The following is an 18,809-nucleotide window of genomic DNA, read 5'->3' on the forward strand; positions in this document are numbered from 1 at the left end:
ATTCATCTTGCGTGACTACATTAATCATGGTTTGGTGTGCAGGAACACCGGTCATGCATCCGGAATTCACCCGTAATGGAACACCACTAGATTAAAATCCTGATCATGGGTTAACATGGGGTTATTATGGATTTCCCACTTACACGAAAACAAAACAGCTTTTCTTTGCAGTCTCACTTCTAGAATACACCTGACACACCTGAGATTGTAGACGCAAAGACTTCTTCAACTGAGTATTCTTATACTTCCTGAATATAAAATTTGTTTGTTTTGTACTATTCAGGTTTAATGCATAGAGCAAGAATACAACACAAGTGCACCACAGTAGACACAACACGGGTCAGTTTATTAGTAAAGCAAATGTCATAACCTGCTTACATCTATAGACATCAAAGTGATTTTTGCACCCAAGTAAGCTATATAAAAGTTAACAAGAGCATGGATACTTAAACGTTTCTTAAATACTTATGGACATGAATTGTGGTAGCTGTAAGAAGGGATGATTTCTCTAACAATGCTTGATTTGCCTAGATTCGCTTAATTTCTGCGCTGGCGTATGCCTACACTACCAGATATAGATAGATAGGCCAGACTATTTTGCTAGCTGCTGTGACACATCTTAAGCTCAGATTTAGCTGTTGAAAGCAGCTTAAATGATGGACACATGACAAATTAAAAATACACACAGAATAATGTAGGCTTAAAAAGTTGAGGTTTGTTTGCATTTGATATGGAAAATCGGGCCGCTCTAACAGATAAATTGTTTGAGTGCAGATTTTGAAATTATTATTTCAATACAGTTTATTTATTTTTTGAATTATTTTTAATGAAAGGCTTACGAATATTCTAGTAAAAGTAGGTGTATACGTGACTGAGATTTCTCTTTAATCAATAACTTAGCAGTTTCTCACACACACTCGAGAGTGTTTATCTGCTGTGTTTTTCTTCAAATTGCCCCTCCATTGAACAAATACAACCAGCTCTGACCCCGTGTCCTGAAGCACAAGGATGCATACCCCTTGTTGTTTACGTTGTTTAACTTTACTCCTTAACATACAATAACTAATCATAATCTGCTTCCAAGACTTTTTTAGTAGAGCTGTCTTGCTGAATTTAGAACATTGATGGAACTCAATTTTTAGCTGCGTCCCCTCCAAAAGACAGGGGCCTGGACAAGCATGGAGACATTGCTGTCCACATTCTTCAGTGTATAATTGCCGTCTGGGCATCTGACTTGCACTTGCATCACTGATATGAGTTTGTGGCTTTTGGAAAATGTGTTTAGCCAGAATGACTTACATTTAAATGTAATTTATGCAATTGAGCAGTTAAGGACCTTGCCCAAGTGCCCTGCTTGGCAGCGCTGGGATTTGAACTCATGATCTTCCATGCAGTCTTATTGTCTTTACCACTGAGCTCCCACTACCCATGATCACATGTCTCAGTGCAGCATTTTCCACCCAATGCTCCTTTTTATTGAATATGTTATATTGACTTACTTGGGGTTCAGCAGATAGGTGACAATTAGTTTTTCTTCAATTGTCCCAACAAGCTGAATTGTATTGTTTTCTCTTTTAAAAGGTCAGCAACAAACAGGTGAAAGTTGAATTGGATTTGATGCTCTTTTCATAGAAAACAATAGCCTTGGTAGGGAAAAGCAATCTTGCAGCTTCTCATCTACAGACAGTCTGACATTTACTCTGCTTGTCTTATTAGTTGCTGTATGTGTCTGTGTGGCTGTTGTGAAATCTTCTCCCTCCATGTGTGAAGTATCCATCTGTGTGCCACATCAAATCAGATTCTCTTTTTTTTTTTTTCATTTAAAAAAAAAAAATTGTCATTACCTGGGTTACAGTGTACACAGTCTTAATTACTTTCGTGTGAGTGTGTGTATGTTTAAGAGACAGAAACTTCTATATTAGTCACACGCAATTATCTCTTTTCTGTGTGTCTATTTGGTTTGTGGGATTGCGTTTCGTACCTGACAAGTTCAGAGAGCAGTGAGAGCCAGCTGCTTGTCTGATTTTTCCATTTATTTCAGTCTTTTGATGCAGGTGCACTCTTGGAAGGATGTGCACATACACACACACACACACACAGTCTGACACACGTTCACTCACACATGTACACCACTAACTTGGGTCTATATTTTTCACAGATATGACACACTGTTTAAGCTGTGTCCTTTCACTTAAACAGGCTCTCACTTTTGTCTACACCCACAGAGATGCACATATACTTCCTCACTGTCAGAGAAACAGCATGCTGACACCTCGGTTTCTGCAGCTGAAACAGCTGATCAGAGCCCAGTGGGAAAAACTTTCTGCCCTCCAGCCTGATAATTACATTCTAGAGAGGGAGAGGGAGAGGGAGAGGGGGAGAGGGAGAGGGGGAGAGAGAGAGAGAGAGAAGGAAGAAGACATAAGAAGGATTGTGTGGTTTTGTGTGTGTGTGCGCTTGTTGCCAAGGTACATTTTGGCCTAGAACCAAGGTGAGAAAGAAAGAGAGCGGGACAGATACAAATGCGGAGCAATGTGCAGTCTGGCAAAGAGGGCCAAAAGATATCACGACAGCAGGAGGGAGAACTGTGTGAGCATATATGCATGAGTGTACTCGTGGTCTTATTCTGACCTAATGACAAACGTGTCTGAGCAGAATACTGATTATTTTGCAGTATTCATGTCAATTATCTCATGCATAAATGCCTAAAAGAAAAAAACATCACCGAAAATACCACAGTGTAATGCTCAAGTATAAATACTCAACTGCATTAAAGAAAAAAAATGTACAAAAAAAAACATTGTCCAAAATATGAGGAAAGAAGAAAACATGGAAACCACTCACTGCTGTCGAGGATGGCCCGACATAAACAACCTATATATGCAAGAGATTACTGTGGATGGCACCATGATCATGGCTTTACACTACAGATATTAAAAGTTCTGCTACGATGGCTCAGTGAAAAGTTAATAACAATACAGACTTCATGTTAAAACTAGACTGAATTTCCTGTTTACATATTTGAACAATAATACATAGATCTAGAAAGGAATTATTTATATTTTAGTGTCACCCAGATGAGGGTGAATCTGGTTCCTCTCTAGATTTCTTTCTAATGTCACCTCAGGGAGTTTTTCATCGGTACCATCGTCTCTGACTCGATACGGTGTCTCTACTTTTGATATATTTTAAATGTACGCTCTAATTTTATTTTTCTAACGTCCATGTTTAAAATGGTATAAAAATACAATTGAGTGGAAGTAAACACTGAAAGGAAACATTATTACAGTAAAGTTATTCATGGTTGTTGTCATAATCAGGTAGAAAGCTGAAGCAGTTTCATACCTTAATTTCAGGTAGTTTTTTTTTCTTAGCTTTTTCGATTTAGAGTTTTAACAAAAAATGAAACAAAAAATGAATAAACTCTTGTCTGCCATGTTTTAGTGTCAGTGCTGATGTTACGTGATGTAATTATGTAATATCTTTGAAAACCATGTAGTTGTGCTGCTATTAGAATCAAAGAATATTGTGAGGTGGTAGGAATGTAATTTTATCATACACTGTAACATAATGTTTCCACTTTTTCATTTTCTGCAATCTGCCATCTAAACGTTTGTCTTCCTGCAGGATTTTTATTTTCAATTGAACTCCTCTAGCACAAAACAATCAAATGCCAAACAGCTTCCTTTTTCACTGTACTTGTATATAGGATGTAACATACCACTTATGTATATCCTCTTTATAAAGCTTTATTCATTCAGAGTGAGAAGACGAGCACCAGTGTTAATATAACACATTACTATCACCATGATTTCACACAATCGCTGAATTTTTCACATGATTTTTTTTTTCTTTCTCTTTTTGTACAAATTATAGGAGGACCAGCAGATGGACGTCTCTTACAAGGTGATCAAGTATTGAAAGTGAATAACAAAGCCATTGACGACTTGTCTCCTGAATATGTTAACAACATGATTAGGTAAAAATCTATTCTTCTGTCTCTCAATCTGCATTCCAACCTGCATTTTTCTCCCATTACAACTTGAAATGAATGCCACATACAGCAAAAGAGCAGTCAGGTAAATAGGTTTTCTTTCTGGAATCAAGACCCGTCCTTAGCATCATGCATGGTCAGTTTCCTTCAGATATATACAGTATATATTATATACAGCTTTCTAACTAGCTATCAGAATTTAACAGAACAATGTGAATAATAATTAACAAATTAATAATGTTAATTTTTTATGTTGAAATTGAGTTGTTCAGAAAAGGACATTTCAGCTGTGCATCCTGAAGCATACAGTTGTACTGACTTCCTCAGACCTCCATGGGCTCTTTTAACCAACCACAATTAAAGTACACAAATACTCCGATATTAGAACTGCAATGTCTAAGAAATATATGAGAATCCCTGGAAAATGGATAACCTTGGCTCCACTTTGCCAACTGTGTCGTGTTGCTGTATTTCAAGTTAAAGTCATTTGTCATGAGACAAATTTTTATACATTCTTATTTTGTCAGTGGCTTGTAATCTTAAAGGTTATCTTAAAGGCAGGGTCTCCGATTTTTGAGAAATGCTTCAGAAAACTGAGTCGGGCCGAATAATAAAAAAAATCAAAACAAACGTGTAGGGTTAAGGTTAGACGAGCAGAAAGGGGCGGGGCTTGTCAATATGCGGCGGAGAGAGTGTTCAGTGCGCATGTGTGACATTAGCAGAAAGCGGTCTTAGCATTGAAATGGAGGATAAAAACAAAGAAAGAAAGCGTAGAAAGGCTTACGATAAGGCAAGAAGTAGGACCCGTGTTAATATAGGATCAGCTTTCCAGCGCTGGAGAGAACTGAAGGAGCGGGAAGTGGGCGCATATTCACAGATTGGAGTTTCCTGAGCTAAACACTGTTACTACACAAATAACACCTCTTTTCTATCGTAGTAATGTAGAGAGGCAGCTACAACCGTGTGTTGTGTAGTAACAGCGTTTAGCTCAGGAGTTGACTCGGGAATTTCAACTTTACTTAAGACGCTGAGGAGCTTTTTTCCTTCTCGATAGGTGAGTAACGTTGGTTTTGCTTTGTTTCACAGAACTAATATATGCCGTTCTTTGCATGATTATGCTTGTGTGTCATTTTTGCTTGTTTGTTTATCTGCAATCGTATTGTTCTTCCCTTCAGCTATGATAGACACATTTCTTTCCATTAGTTGCCTGGGTTACGTATGTGTGGGCGGAGCTATCAATACAGGGGTGGGACCCATTTGGGTTAGGGGCGTGTTTGTTTTGGTGATTTCAAATCTCGACGTTGGCTTTCAAAAATCGGAGACCCTGCCTTTAAAGTTAAAATGCGTTTGTTTGACATCAGTCATTTTAATTTTTAGTTATTTTGCGTTTTTGTATTTGGTTAATATAGACATATACATAATATTAGTGCTAAATATTATAACAAGCTAATATTCTCAATCTGAGGTTTTAACACTGATTATCCTTTGAGCAGGATTTCTAACACTGTTCAAGTTTTGAAAGTACTCTCTATGAAGAAAAGCCTTTTCTAATCTAAGCAATATTGGCATATCCGTAGCACAGAATCGGCTTTATCAGCTTGAAGCCTTTTAATACGACCATAAAAGTGGTGCTTGAAAGTTTGTGAACCCTGAAGAATTTTACAGACCCAAATGCAGGGATGAAGATGAAACATGGTTTATTAGAAGAAAACATAACAAAAGATGACTTAACTTGAACAAAAATAATATAAACCAAAACGACGACACTTAGAAACTACATGACATAACTTAAGACTAAAACAAAGTTACTTAAGACATGGAAACAAAACAAACATGACCGCACACAACGGCAAACATAATGCACATTGTGATGACTCGACAAACAATCGACACACGAAGGGTATAAATAACAAACCACATTAGGAGTAATGGGAAACAGGTGAACTCGTACAAGACATAATCACATGAAGATAACAACACCTGGGCATATTCCCAGTCTCTGACAGTGACCTACCACATCATTTTTTTATACAAGTTCTGTTAAAAGAAGATAAAGAGTTCCTAATTAAACAAATGAGACAGCAATATTATACATGGTGATTTATTTATTGAGGGAAATAATCCAGTATCATATATCTGTGAGTGGCAAACCTCAGTACAGCACAGTTTCAACTTTGGGACATTGGTGGATTTCTTCATGGTATAATATGTTTGTCTCATTTGCTTAACTGGGTTCTCTTTGTCCATGTTCAGGACTTGTTTGAAAACCTGGTGATGTTTTTTGGTCATATTTATACAGAAATGCTTCACTAAACAAGACACTGCAGTCTGAGAATAGAAAATATATAAGCCATTAAAAATTAGTTTTTAGGTATCATTGTCATTTAGCTCTGATGCAATTAGGTTACAACTTCAGACGCTTTTTTTTGTAGGCAGTGCCAGGATTCTGTAACCGTGACGGTCCTCAGAAACATGTTGGTGAGTACATGGCAACTCTTACATAGAATATGACATTGTAGATGCACCTGCATTTTGATAACAAGGCTATGTGGCTGTTTTTTGGTTTGTTTTGATTTTTTTTTTTTTTTCCAGAACCCCAAGTCATCATTTATGTCAGCAGAAAAGAGAGCTCGCCTGAGAAGAAATCCGGTCAAAGTGCGCTTTGCCGAGGAAGTATTAGTCAACGGACACACTCAGGTTCAGCCACCATATGCATACATACATCACTCACACTTTTCTTATTTTTCTAAAAAAAAAAAAAGGAGTTCTATTTAATGTGAAGCTCATGTCAGTCATGTGTCTCCCCAGGGAAACTCCCTTCTCTTTCTGCCCAATGTGCTTAAGGTCTACCTGGAGAATGGGCAAACCAAAGCCTTCAAATTTGATAAGACCACCACAGTGAAGGTTGGTCAACAGCATTTCTGCCTTATTCCCATGTGACTGCAAAAACATTTTTCAATTTATATTCCTATTACTAAGCAAATTGACCCCATTATAATGTACAAACACATAATTTTATGCTGATTGTGCTACACAAATATACTCCCCAGACATATTATGATTTTGTATGTGTGTTTGTGTTTGTGTGTATGTAGGACATTGTGCTGACTTTAAAGGACAAGCTGTCAATTCGATCTATTGAGTATTTCTCCCTGGTGCTGGAACAGCAATACAGTATCACCAAACTACTCTTACTGCATGAGGATGAGCTCATACAGAAGGTAATTCTTAATATCCCTTTCTCGTAATATCTCCTTGCTAGAAATGAAGCCTTTCTATAGCTTCCATTTTCTTAATTGAAAATATGCTCATGGAAGAAATGCATAAAAAACATGTTAATCTCTCAGGTGGTCCAGAAGAAGGACTCGCATGATTACAGATGTCTGTTCCGAGTGTGTTTTATCCCCCGAGATCCAGTGGACCTGCTGCATGATGACCCAGTCGCCTTTGAGTACCTCTTTCACCAGGTAAATATATGTAACTTTAATTTATTGCTGTAAATAGAGATTTTTTTTTATCCAATTTCTGACCAGAGTGCGATGTTTTACTAATATTTTGAATCTTGTCTGAGTAAAAATTGCTTACTGCAGCTAATGTCATGCATGTGAAACATTTGGGTACAATTTCTTGTATGTGTGTGTGTAGAGTGTTGGTGACGTGCTGCAGGAGCGATTTGCAGTAGAAATGAAATGTAACACTGCTTTGAGGCTAGCAGCACTGCATATGCATGAAAGGTTGGCCAGCTGTGGACAAACTACTAGAGCATCTATCAAGAATATTGTGTAAGTCTCTTATGCAACTTGCAGTTCAAATATACAGCACTTATGTAGTGCATTTTGAAACCAGCTATATTACAATCTGGAGGCATTTATACTTACAAACATGAATCTTGGCAGGCATTCTGTTTGGCATACTCTTCCTCAATAGTGTACCTGCTTACCTGATGATAAATCCTAACTAATGACAGCTATTTTTTCCCCTTTAACCAACATGCTTCCTAAAATGCCTAACAGCAGATCTTCCTGTCAACCAAACTGAAAAAATTGTTTGTTAAATAGCAAAGTGTTTGTGTGCATGTGTTTTTTAGTAAGGAGTTTGGATTAGAGAGTTTTATTTCACCGACATTACTGAGGAACATGAGAGAAAAAGACCTGAGGAAAGCTCTTACAGGCCATATGAAGAAAATCCAGTCACTGCTTGAACCGCGTCAGAAAGTAAGTTGTGTGTTTTTGTGTGGACATTAGCTGGAAAATATAAGATGTAATATAAGATCTATAAGAACCATATTGTAAAAAAATATATCTAGAATATGATGGAAATGTTTAATATAATCTCTAATAATATTTAGTGTTAATTAAGAAAGAAATATGATGGACTTAACAGTAAATGCAGCAACATATGTGGATTGTGCACAAAACTCAGGAATAGAAGAATGGGAGTATATGTGCTTTTGTGATGATTCACCATGACGCATTTATTCTTGCTTTAATTCTTTCTCCTGTCTACTCTTATGTTGTCTTTTATTATCCTCACCCTCCCCCACATTTCCCTCAGGTAATCTCAGTTCCTCAGGCCAGGTTAGCATATCTAACTCAGATGGCAGAACTGATATCATATAGTGGGAGAAGCTACAATGCTACCATGCTGGTAAGAAAACGTTGTTACTTCCCAAAGAATAAATCAAATCTGCTAGAATTTTATGTTATTTCTATTCTATTTCTATTTTTATAATAATAAGGGAAAAGGTCCAAATCATTATTTTGAGAATCTTAAACTATGTTCACACATGAAAATTATCATCATTCTTTGAAGTCACCCTTAAGTATTCCTACTACTTTTTAGCATAGTAATAATATCAACAATCAGTAATAATGCAACCAGCATTCCACTCTACAACAAAACAGTTCTCTTTCTGCTAAAATGAAACTTTTGGTGGGAGATTTGGCGTTTGTATGTAATTATATAATTTAGCAGTGTATCTATGCATCATATGACATTAGATGAAGGAGAAGCAGTGTGTGCTCTTTGTCACGGATCACTTGCACTCCACTGTCTTCAGTCCCATTGGTGGTTGCATACAGTTAAAATTTTCTCAATTTTGTCACGTCATTGGACATGCCCACATCTAGTCCCCAATGCTCACTGTCGGTAATATCGCCAGAAGTCACCAGCTCTCAATGAAATTGAAAAATGGTCTCTGGTCGCTTTGGCACTGCGAGCTGCTGTATGCATGAACATGCCATTAGTAGTATACTAATACTTGTTTTACTTGGCAGACATTCAGATTGTAAACAAGGATGACAATGGTTGCGTATTTATGTATGTGTATCTCAGCTGCAGGATCGTGAGTCATTGGTGAGTTTGTTGGTGGGAGCAAGATTTGGTGTCAGTCAGATACTAAACCACAAGCTGAACATGATCTCGACTATTATAGACTTTCATTATATCAGCCGTGTAGAAGTGCTCTCTGAATCTGACAGGGTCAGCATGCTAAAGATCTACCTACATGATATCCAGGTGGGTACACAGATGGAATATCTAAAAAATAAATAAATAAATAAAATTGTCAATTACTTTTTTTTTTTTTTGGTCTGTAGATGTAGGGTATATGTACTGGAAATATTTTCTTATATATTCTTCAGCTTTCCTTTTATATTTCATATTTAGAGATTTATGAATTTATCTCACATATTCAAGCATCCTTTAAGAGCAAGCAATCATACCTTACACAAAGTTATCGTATATTTAGATTTTTTCTCTCTTTTGCTGTCTATATAAAGCCCCTGGCCTTGTTAATGGATTCTGTAGCTGCTAAGGATTTGGCATGTCTGCTGGCAGGATATTGCAAATTGTTAGTAGATCCCAACATGAACGTGTTCCGTTGGGGCCCTCGTCCTAAAATTCGTCGTATTCCTTTAGAAGAAGGTAAATATTTTTGGTATAAATAATTTTAAGAAGTGCATCTATTTCCTATGCTTTAAGCATTTGGTTATTAATATTATTCCCTAGGCTTTGGATTCCGCTGTGGCAGTGACTCAGATGACAGCTCAGATGAGGACTACTCCATGGACAACCTGCTAGACACCCCAGTTTCTGAGGACACTGTCTCAACTCAAACAAATGAGGACCGGGAAGATGGAAAGGATGAAGAGAAAGAAGAGGCCAAAGTAAACACAGTAAGAGTGATTGTGACCCAGACAGAAGAAGAGGAGAAGGTATTCGAGAGCATTCTAGAAGGAACAAGTACAAGTTGTTGTATTGAGGATGAGGACTATGCAGCAAGAGTAGATGCACTTATGGAAACAGGATGGTACACAGACCCTAGAGTCAACAGCAGCTTCTCTAGTTTGTCCAGTAACTCATTTAACACTCTTGAGGAAATTAACAAGGTATCCACTACATGGCCTGCTCGTTTGGACACTTTTCAGGAGGAGATGCCTAATACAGAACAGGCTACTGGGGCCTCTAACCTGGATGTCCATTATCCTTACCTGCTAGAGATTCCTGAACACCGGAAACGGAAAGAGAAATCAAGCCCTAACTCTGGCTTGCTCTATGATAAGCACAGTGGCTTGAGGTACAGTGACCTCTCTCAGTTGTCTGATTCCCTTCCAAGCCCACCTGAAGCAAGTGATGATGCTTTGAGTGATTTGGAAGAGATTAATAAAGATGAAAACAAAAATTATAGCCCTGCAGACATCGATGCTGTGTTGGCTTCGGGTAGTAGTAATAGCATAAAATCTACGGTAGCTGGTTTCAATGTCCAAGCACTTTTAGCAAAGATTAGTAGCCATCCAGCATGTAAGAAAGATAATAGAAATTCTAACCTCCACCAGAAAGAGGAAGCAAAATCTAAAGGAACTTTGTCCAGACCAAAAGTTCAACCTCCACCTCCACCCCCAAGGACAGTACCCAGAGTTTCTGAAATTGCAAAAGAAACGAGATACAGTGGCTCAGAATCAGAAGACGAGTTTTTTGATGCACAGGATCGTCTCACTCCACCAATCTTAGAACAGCCTGCAGGTTAGTGAGTTTTTCCTAAACATTTGTATGCATGCTCTGTATAATGTGTAACAGTTATGTGTATTCTTTCTGGCAATCTTGTTCTAGCATTTATCCCTTCTGTATTTCTTTTTCTTGTTTCTTCCAGACAAGAAAGTGAATAGAATGAATGGAATGGAGCATGCTATGAAACAGACTGATTCTAAGATCAGTGTGGTGGAACCAGCAGCATCCAAGATACATAATCGATTAGACAAGCCACACAATGGCGATTCTTTACCTATTAATAGAAACAAACTAAAGAAGGACACTTCTCTCCTTAAAGATGTCACTCCTGCAAAACGTATTCTTGATAATACAGAGCTGGAGGGTCACAAGCCTTCAGGGTTTCTGCTTCCTCAACCAGACATCCTTGAATCTAAGACTATCTCAAATAATCACATATCGGAGAAGAAGAGCCAGCAGTCAAATGGAGATATTCCTGGCTGTAATGCTCACGTATCCTCAGAGCTTTTGGAGATGGAGCCAGACACTATGGAGTTTAAGCCTGTTACTACAGCTGGGCCACCACGGTCTTCCCCCTTAATCACTGCAGTGAGGCAAACTAAATCCCAGTTACCAACTCATTCAAATGATACTAAAAATATCAAACCTACAGATTCTAAACAAGATGAAATAGCTAAAGAAGAGAAAACAGAAAAACACCAATCACTGCCTCCTCTGCCACACAAGAAAGAAGTTTTTGCACACACCCCAGAATCTGACCAACCCGTATCTAAGGTTTGTCATTCATCAGCTGATCTAGCTTTGAAAACTATAGATGAGACACCATCAAATGGGATTTCTTTGCACACTTGGTCCCAGCGTAATGGGTCCACCCCTGACCTGCCTTTGAGCAAAGGGGTCTCTCTAAGCCATGAGAACCTTAAATACCAAGTAAAGAATGAGAACTTTGTAGTCACAGCGTCCAGTGCTTCTTCTCCGACAGCCACTCAACACTCATCTGTGAATATGAGAGGCTCTGTGAGCATGGATCCTAAAGATTCTTTTGTGACTGGAAGGATTTTAAGCAGCAGAAGTTCTTCTGGGCGTCTGCCTGCTTCAGCACTACGTGGAAAGATCCAGGACATGCCCTGGTATCTCACCCGATCCCAGGAAATTTTGGGGACAGTAGCACTCAGCAGTGATAAATTAGCAGACACTAACGCATCTAAGGATGTATCTGATTCCAAGGATTGTCAAAAGGAATCTCCAAAATCCATTTCAGTACCTGCTTTAAATGATTGGAAAGAGAAAGATGCTGCAGTAGTTGTTGTGAAGCTCAAAGACGGGCCACAAGATGTGGCCTCATATGTAAAAGACACAAGCGGGAAAACTTCATTGTCTGGTCATTTAGACCTGAAGCAGAATGGGTTACAAGACTCAACGGAACCTTTCTCACGCTTGGGAACATGCAGGTCTGAACAGCCTAAGTCTCAAAAACACCCTGGTACAAAAGATAATCTGGAAAGGCCATCTCCTCCATCAAGCACTGGGACACCCCACCGTGATGCCTGTGGGTGCCACACTGTTTATGCCAATTGCTTTAGTGGGGATTCTGAGGATTTATGTAGTTTTGATGATGATCTCACAGTGTACGAGTTTTCCCGTCAGAAACAAATCAACAAACCATCCCAGATATCAAATTTACCTTCCTCTGCCCCCTCTTCCAATATCCTGTCTCTACTACGAGACTCACCTCACCCCCTTTCAACCTCTACTGAGCTTAGTCCTCTCTTTACCCCTCCCCGGCCTAGACCACTGGGTTACAACCCATTGGACAATCCACTACGGGATCTTCAAGAAAGGCGATATGTAACGGGCCTAAAAGGTATAGGGCTTAAAGGCGGCTACACATCTCTGCACAAAGATATTGATGATCTTCTGCTGGTGCTTAAGAACGGTGAGACTGCAATAAATGCTCCAGGCCAGAAGGGGCCATGTGAAAAGGCGAGTAGTATGAATGGCAATTCCTTTTCTGAAACAGAGCGGTGTTTAGTGCAAGCTGAGGCACGGAGGCTGGCCTCAGGATGTCAGCGTGCAACTAGAGTTGGTTGGGCACCGGATGATGCTCTTCTCTCATTAGGCAATAGCTTTGGAGCTTTGGTACATCTGGCAGCAGCTTGCCTTCAAGTGTCCTGTTCAGATTGTGGAAGTTGCCATGGTGATATTGATGGCACTGAGGCTTTACGGAAGCTTCAAGAAATTGTGTGTCTGTACAAGGAGTTTGTGATGGCTGTAGAAGCAGCCCAAGAGGGGGAGGGTGTCAGGTTGTTAGCTAAACAATGCACGGTTCTCATCTCAACAGTCTTCTGTCTAACACAGCTCTTCAGGACACACACTCCAGACACAGACAATAGACATTTACCACTAAACTTCTGAACTTGGATCTTTTGATTGAAAGAGAACAAGAGAACAAAGAGAACGATGATCCTTTTCTTTGGATTCAAAGACTTTGAATGTGTGCTGGCACACATGAAATAAAAGTAAGTGCCGTGTACACACACACAAACACACAAAATCTCAGTCACACAGATTAACAGGCAAATAAGTCTACCAAATGTAGAACCTTTTTGTCCTCTAAAACTGTTGGTCTTGCCAAGTCTCCTTATGAACTTTACATGGGATATGGTTTTATTGATGCATACAGTAGCTATTTTCTAACAATATCTTATTTCTTTAAGTATGTATTCAAGTACTTATTTATTTTTACATATTATGTGTACGCACCCTGGATTATAACCTATACTTACATTTTGGTTTTGTTGTATGTAAAGTCCTACCTCTTGGTCTTATAACTAGTGAAACCTGAAAGAAATAGACAGTGTTACAGTGTCCAGTGTCTGTATATATATATTTTTTTTTGTACTGCTCGTCACTGATTTAGGCATGGTACTTCATAAGATGGACAAAACAGACACTAAACTTCTTTCTTATCCAACTCTTGACCACGTGTACATATAATAGATGCTAGAAAGGATGTATAAAACACTCAGTAACATTTGAATCGTGTGCAGTAATTTATCAACTCACTATCCAAAGTTTGTCTTCATTCCTTTTGTTTAAAAAGCTGGATAGAAATGGGAGTTAATGGATGGAGAAATTTTGACAGTATTTAATTTTATATCTATATGTCAGTATGAACCTTAATGCTCATTTTTCAATGCCACATTATCTTACTGTTCCAAAGATGATACAGCACAAGGTGCTCTGTCATTGTGATTATTCATTTCAAGCACTAGGCAAGCTCCACTTTTTTACTTATTTTATTACTATGCAAGTGTCACTAATTCATATCTGTTGTCAAAGTTTTTGTATCGAACATTGCTCATATATCTGATCAAAACTGTTTTGATAATGGGGCTTCCCAAAAAAACCTAAGCCTTATTCTTGATCTTGAAGTACTTTTTAAAAATATTCTGGATTAAGCTCAAGTTAAGTACTTATGCAATTGCAACCTGGTTCATAATTTGCCTTGTGATGATTGGGGCGGATATATTGGCAAAGATATTGCCAGGTATTAGTACTAGAGTTTAAATAGTTTTTTTCAGTAGGCACCCAAAACTCAGTTAGTGTTCTGCATTTTATTACTGTAAGTATGTTTAAATTCATCGTGTCATAAAATGTGGCACCTTCAGGGTCAGTTAAACTCTGAATGGTTGCTGGTAGCATTCATCGTTTCATCTTTCATATAAAGGTCTGGGGTTTGGATCTACATGAAAGAGCCTGTTCCAGGTCAGTACCAACATGATCATCATTGAACTTAACCTAGTCCTTAGAGCTTGTTGCACTTGTAATTGATCAATTATGAACATAACATGGTTTAACTAAAGTTATTAAATTAGAGGAGAGCTTCCAGACATCACAAATACACTTCTCTGGTCACATTGATATGTCAAACAATCATGGTAAACATTATAAAGGTGTGTTTGAGGCCACGGGTCACAAACAAAAGCATTAAAAAAAGGGAAAAAAAACAGTGAAATGTACAAAGGAGTTTTCTTATGCCAACACACTATTGCATTTGTGGTCTTGTTATGTGTTAATCTTTTAAAATATTTACTGTAGCACGCCAGCACAAGTTATGACACTAATTGTTACACTGACAGAGAGGTCTATCAGCCATATCAAAGTACCTGAATGAGGACATCATCAAATGGTCCTGTTGCTATTTTTTTTTTTTTATTTTATTTTTTTTATTTTTTTTTTTTTTTTTGGGGGGGGGGGGGGGGGGTGTTGTCATAATTGTAGCAAATAAAAATTTACTAAATTAATCTGTGTATGCGGATAGCTTGCATTTGGAGTTCATATATCTATATAAACCCAGAATAGCTCTGAGCAGTGAAGAATTGTCTGACTAATGAAGGGACAATCGTGAAGTCGTTTTGCATTCCTTCTACTGTATCAATAATTAAAAAATGAAATCGAATGGAATCTACTGCTCAATTGGGTTTTTTTTTCTATGCATTTTCTTTCAGATTTCAGTGTTGCCTCATGTATTTATGATCTTGTTGATTTACTGTTCTGCATTTACTTACTGTACACCTGAAACATCTAAAAAAAAAAACTAAAATAACATTCTAGACAAAGCTGGTATTTGGAGCTCAGTCAAACAAAGCTCAGCTTTAATAAGATATTTAACATGAGCTACTAAATTATTGATGGATGAATGTCTTTCCTTAGAAGCATAGCTATAGATTGTCTAGTAGTATATGATAATCAATTTATGGAACTGTAAAAATAACATTGCAAATAGGATGAGTGTGATTAATGCATTATTCTTGTGATTATGCATCTATTATTTTTTCTTTTTTTTCAAGTTATTTTGCATTTTATTATACACTTTATTAGAGCATTCAATTTATAGTGTAGAAAATTGGTTTAAATACATTTTGTAGTGATCTATAATAAATGTATCTTAATCTCCCAGGACAAAAAAGACAGCATTACTTTATGTAGATTGTGATACAGGCAAAGGATAGAAAGTAAAATGACTAAATATTTAGGAAGTGTTTCATTTCAAAATATTTGCAACCCACATACCTCAATTCAAAGAGCATATAGTTGACTTTGAAAAGTTCTTTTGAAAAACAAGCAATAAAATATGTCCCATTTAAAGATTTTAGTGAGATATGACAAAAGAAAACTCAACATAAAGTGTGTTAGGTTGGACCATCATGAACACCCAGAACAGCATCAATTCTATGAATACACTATAAGGCCAAATGTATGTGGACCCTTGCCTCCTCCCATACGTCATTTTTCCTCATACTGTTGCTACAAAGTCTGAAGTTTACAGTTGTATAGAATGTCTTTGAATGCTATAGCACTACAATTTTCTGTCTCTGGAACTAAGAACTCAAACTTGTTCTAGTATGCCAATGCCCCATGCATGAAGTGAGCTCCATTAAAACCTGGTTTGCCAGGATACGGGTGGAAGCAATTTAGTGGCCTTCACAGAATCCATGGTATCAACCGCATTGAACACCTGAACTCATTTAGCCGATTAGGCCAAAATCTCCAAGATCTTGTGAAAAGCCTTTCCAGAAGAGGCAATATTGTTACAGCTAAAATAAATGTTCCTAAAGCACATAGGAGCGTGATTGTCAGGTGTCCATATACTTTTAGCCATAATGTACCTAGAGCTGTACTGCAAATGCTGTTCCCTCAAATGGTGTTTTGATGATAGAGATTTAGAGCACTGATTACCACAGCACGTAAATCTAAATGATTTTTTTTCAACAATCTACTTTTTTGTCTTAGGCTTTTAGTAATGTCTAATTTTTTTTGTGTGTGTAGAGCTTTTCTGTACAAAAATAGTGTTTCTTGTTTTATGGTAAAATTAATACATTTGGAAAAAACATACTGAAAAAGAAGAAAAATATGTATGCCAATATTGTCAAATAACATAGATTAACATGCGCAGGCTTCATTACAAAGTTTCCACTTACCGTAACACACAGTACACCTTTCTCTAAGGGTGCTGTGTTTGTTTCTTCTTACTGTAATTCCTACATCCACAGGATTCTCTATTGCAGAAGTAAATGATTCCACAGAGGGAGGTCATCCAGCCTCAGGAGACACTCTAGCTTAGTAATTGTGTCCATTATGTCAGCAGAGGTTATTCGGACAGAATTTAAAAAGTGGGTTACCAGAGCTGAGTGTGTGTTTGTGTGTGTGTGGGATTCATGAATACAATGGCATGAATGAGAAGTTGACAAATTCAAGTCTGTACTCTTTAAACAAGGTATGCGTCTTTGGAATTCATGAATTCGATACTACAACCAAAGGGGATGACCTGACTATTGGATATAGTGCTGGGCAATAAAATTGAGTCACTTTTTTCTTCATTATGATGAGCTAATGGGATTCAAATTTGATATATTGATTGATAAATTGATTTTTGTTTCTATTTTCCTATCTAAAGTCTGCTCTATATTTCTGTATTTGTGTCACAATGTAGAGAGGTGGATTATAGGTAAGAAAAGATGCACACCGACATACTAACTTAATGCATAATTTTTGAATGAATGTATACTTTTTTTTAATGATCACAACCAAATGCAAATGATTAAATGAGCTTTAATACCTTAAATTTTTCATGAAAAAAAACACAATTCTTTAAAATCTTTAAATCTTCCTTCCAATAGGAGGCCTTAAATCTGGGAACATTTGCAGACTGTATTCCTAATAAGAATAAGTTTATTATTACTATTAATTAGTTGAAGAAATAACATTACATTTACATTGACATTATTAACTAGTCACCCAAATGAGGATGGGTTCCCTTCTGAGCCTGGTTCCTCTAAAGGTTTCTTCATATCACCTCACAGAGTTGTTTTTTTTCCACTGTCGCCTCCGGCTTGTTCGTTAGGGATAAATGTTAAGGATATGTACTAACTTTATTTTAAAAAATTGAGAATGTGAATTGTTAACAGCACTATACAAATAAATTGAATTCAATGGTTTACTCATTACAACTAAAAATGCAATGCAAAATCTATATGAATGTAGTCCTTTATTTTTGTTTGAATTATTCATGCTATAATGAGATGAGCACTTACTTATCCACTGTCAGGCAGAGGAAAGGACATAAAGGTAGGGTAGACATCTTTCAGGAGGAGCTTTTATGTATAAGCTATTACAGAATCAAAGTGGAGTGATGCAGTTTTTTGTCCAGCCAGTGTATTTTCTAACGAGCTTATTAGGTTTATATTTCTCAAATACACTTAATGAGCACAAACGAGTACATTTAAACAGCAAACTTGGCCAGAATAATGAATAAATAACCCTGTGAGCCACCTGGTTAATATAATTTATCAGTGAATTGGTATGTATATAATATTTTGTATATCTATAAAATTGTTTTGTTAATAAACGTGAATCGTGTATGCATCTTCCCTCATTAGTTCCCATTTAAAATGTTAATTTTTATTTTCTTAGTATCTGTTATGTGATTTAACATTTAAATTCAGTCATGTCTCAACCTAAGAATCCATTCTAATTAATTCGATTGATATTTAAAAGTGGGGGGCACGGTGGCTTAGTGGTTAGCACGTTCGCCTCACACCTCCAGGGTTGGGGGTTTGATTCCTGCCTCCGCCTTGTGTGTGTGGAGTTTGCATGTTCTCCCCGTGCCTTGGGGGTTTCCTCCGGGTACTCCGGTTTCCTCCCCCGGTCCAAAGACATGCATGGTAGGTTGATTGGCATCTCTGGAAAATTGTCTGTAGTGTGTAATTGCGTGAGTGAATGAGAGTGTGTGTGTGCCCTGCGA

General features: G+C 37.5%; 1 protein-coding gene across 2 annotated transcripts in view; it reads left to right on the forward strand.

Annotated features, from left to right (window-relative positions):
* Nucleotides 1-15,186, forward strand: part of frmpd1b (FERM and PDZ domain containing 1b) — a 30,722-nt gene extending 15,536 nt beyond the window's left edge. The window contains exons 5-17 of one of the 2 annotated variants that reach the window (XM_060884988.1): nucleotides 3,877-3,979; nucleotides 6,427-6,472; nucleotides 6,587-6,691; nucleotides 6,803-6,898; nucleotides 7,090-7,215; nucleotides 7,342-7,461; nucleotides 7,640-7,776; nucleotides 8,082-8,208; nucleotides 8,549-8,641; nucleotides 9,329-9,511; nucleotides 9,775-9,919; nucleotides 10,004-11,017; nucleotides 11,145-15,186. In XM_060884988.1, the coding sequence (XP_060740971.1) occupies nucleotides 3,877-3,979; nucleotides 6,427-6,472; nucleotides 6,587-6,691; nucleotides 6,803-6,898; nucleotides 7,090-7,215; nucleotides 7,342-7,461; nucleotides 7,640-7,776; nucleotides 8,082-8,208; nucleotides 8,549-8,641; nucleotides 9,329-9,511; nucleotides 9,775-9,919; nucleotides 10,004-11,017; nucleotides 11,145-13,417 (4,568 nt within the window). In that variant the 3' untranslated portion in view covers nucleotides 13,418-15,186. Of the gene's footprint in view, nucleotides 1-3,876; nucleotides 4,080-6,426; nucleotides 6,473-6,586; nucleotides 6,692-6,802; nucleotides 6,899-7,089; nucleotides 7,216-7,341; nucleotides 7,462-7,639; nucleotides 7,777-8,081; nucleotides 8,209-8,548; nucleotides 8,642-9,328; nucleotides 9,512-9,774; nucleotides 9,920-10,003; nucleotides 11,018-11,144 lie in introns of both variants that reach the window. The other variant, XM_060884989.1, reaches the window with a different exon arrangement.
* The last annotated feature ends 3,623 nt before the right edge of the window (nucleotides 15,187-18,809 follow it).

This window comes from Tachysurus vachellii, chromosome 13 (genome assembly GCF_030014155.1).
Source record: "Tachysurus vachellii isolate PV-2020 chromosome 13, HZAU_Pvac_v1, whole genome shotgun sequence".
In the NCBI taxonomy this organism is placed as follows: Eukaryota; Metazoa; Chordata; class Actinopteri; order Siluriformes; family Bagridae; genus Tachysurus; species Tachysurus vachellii.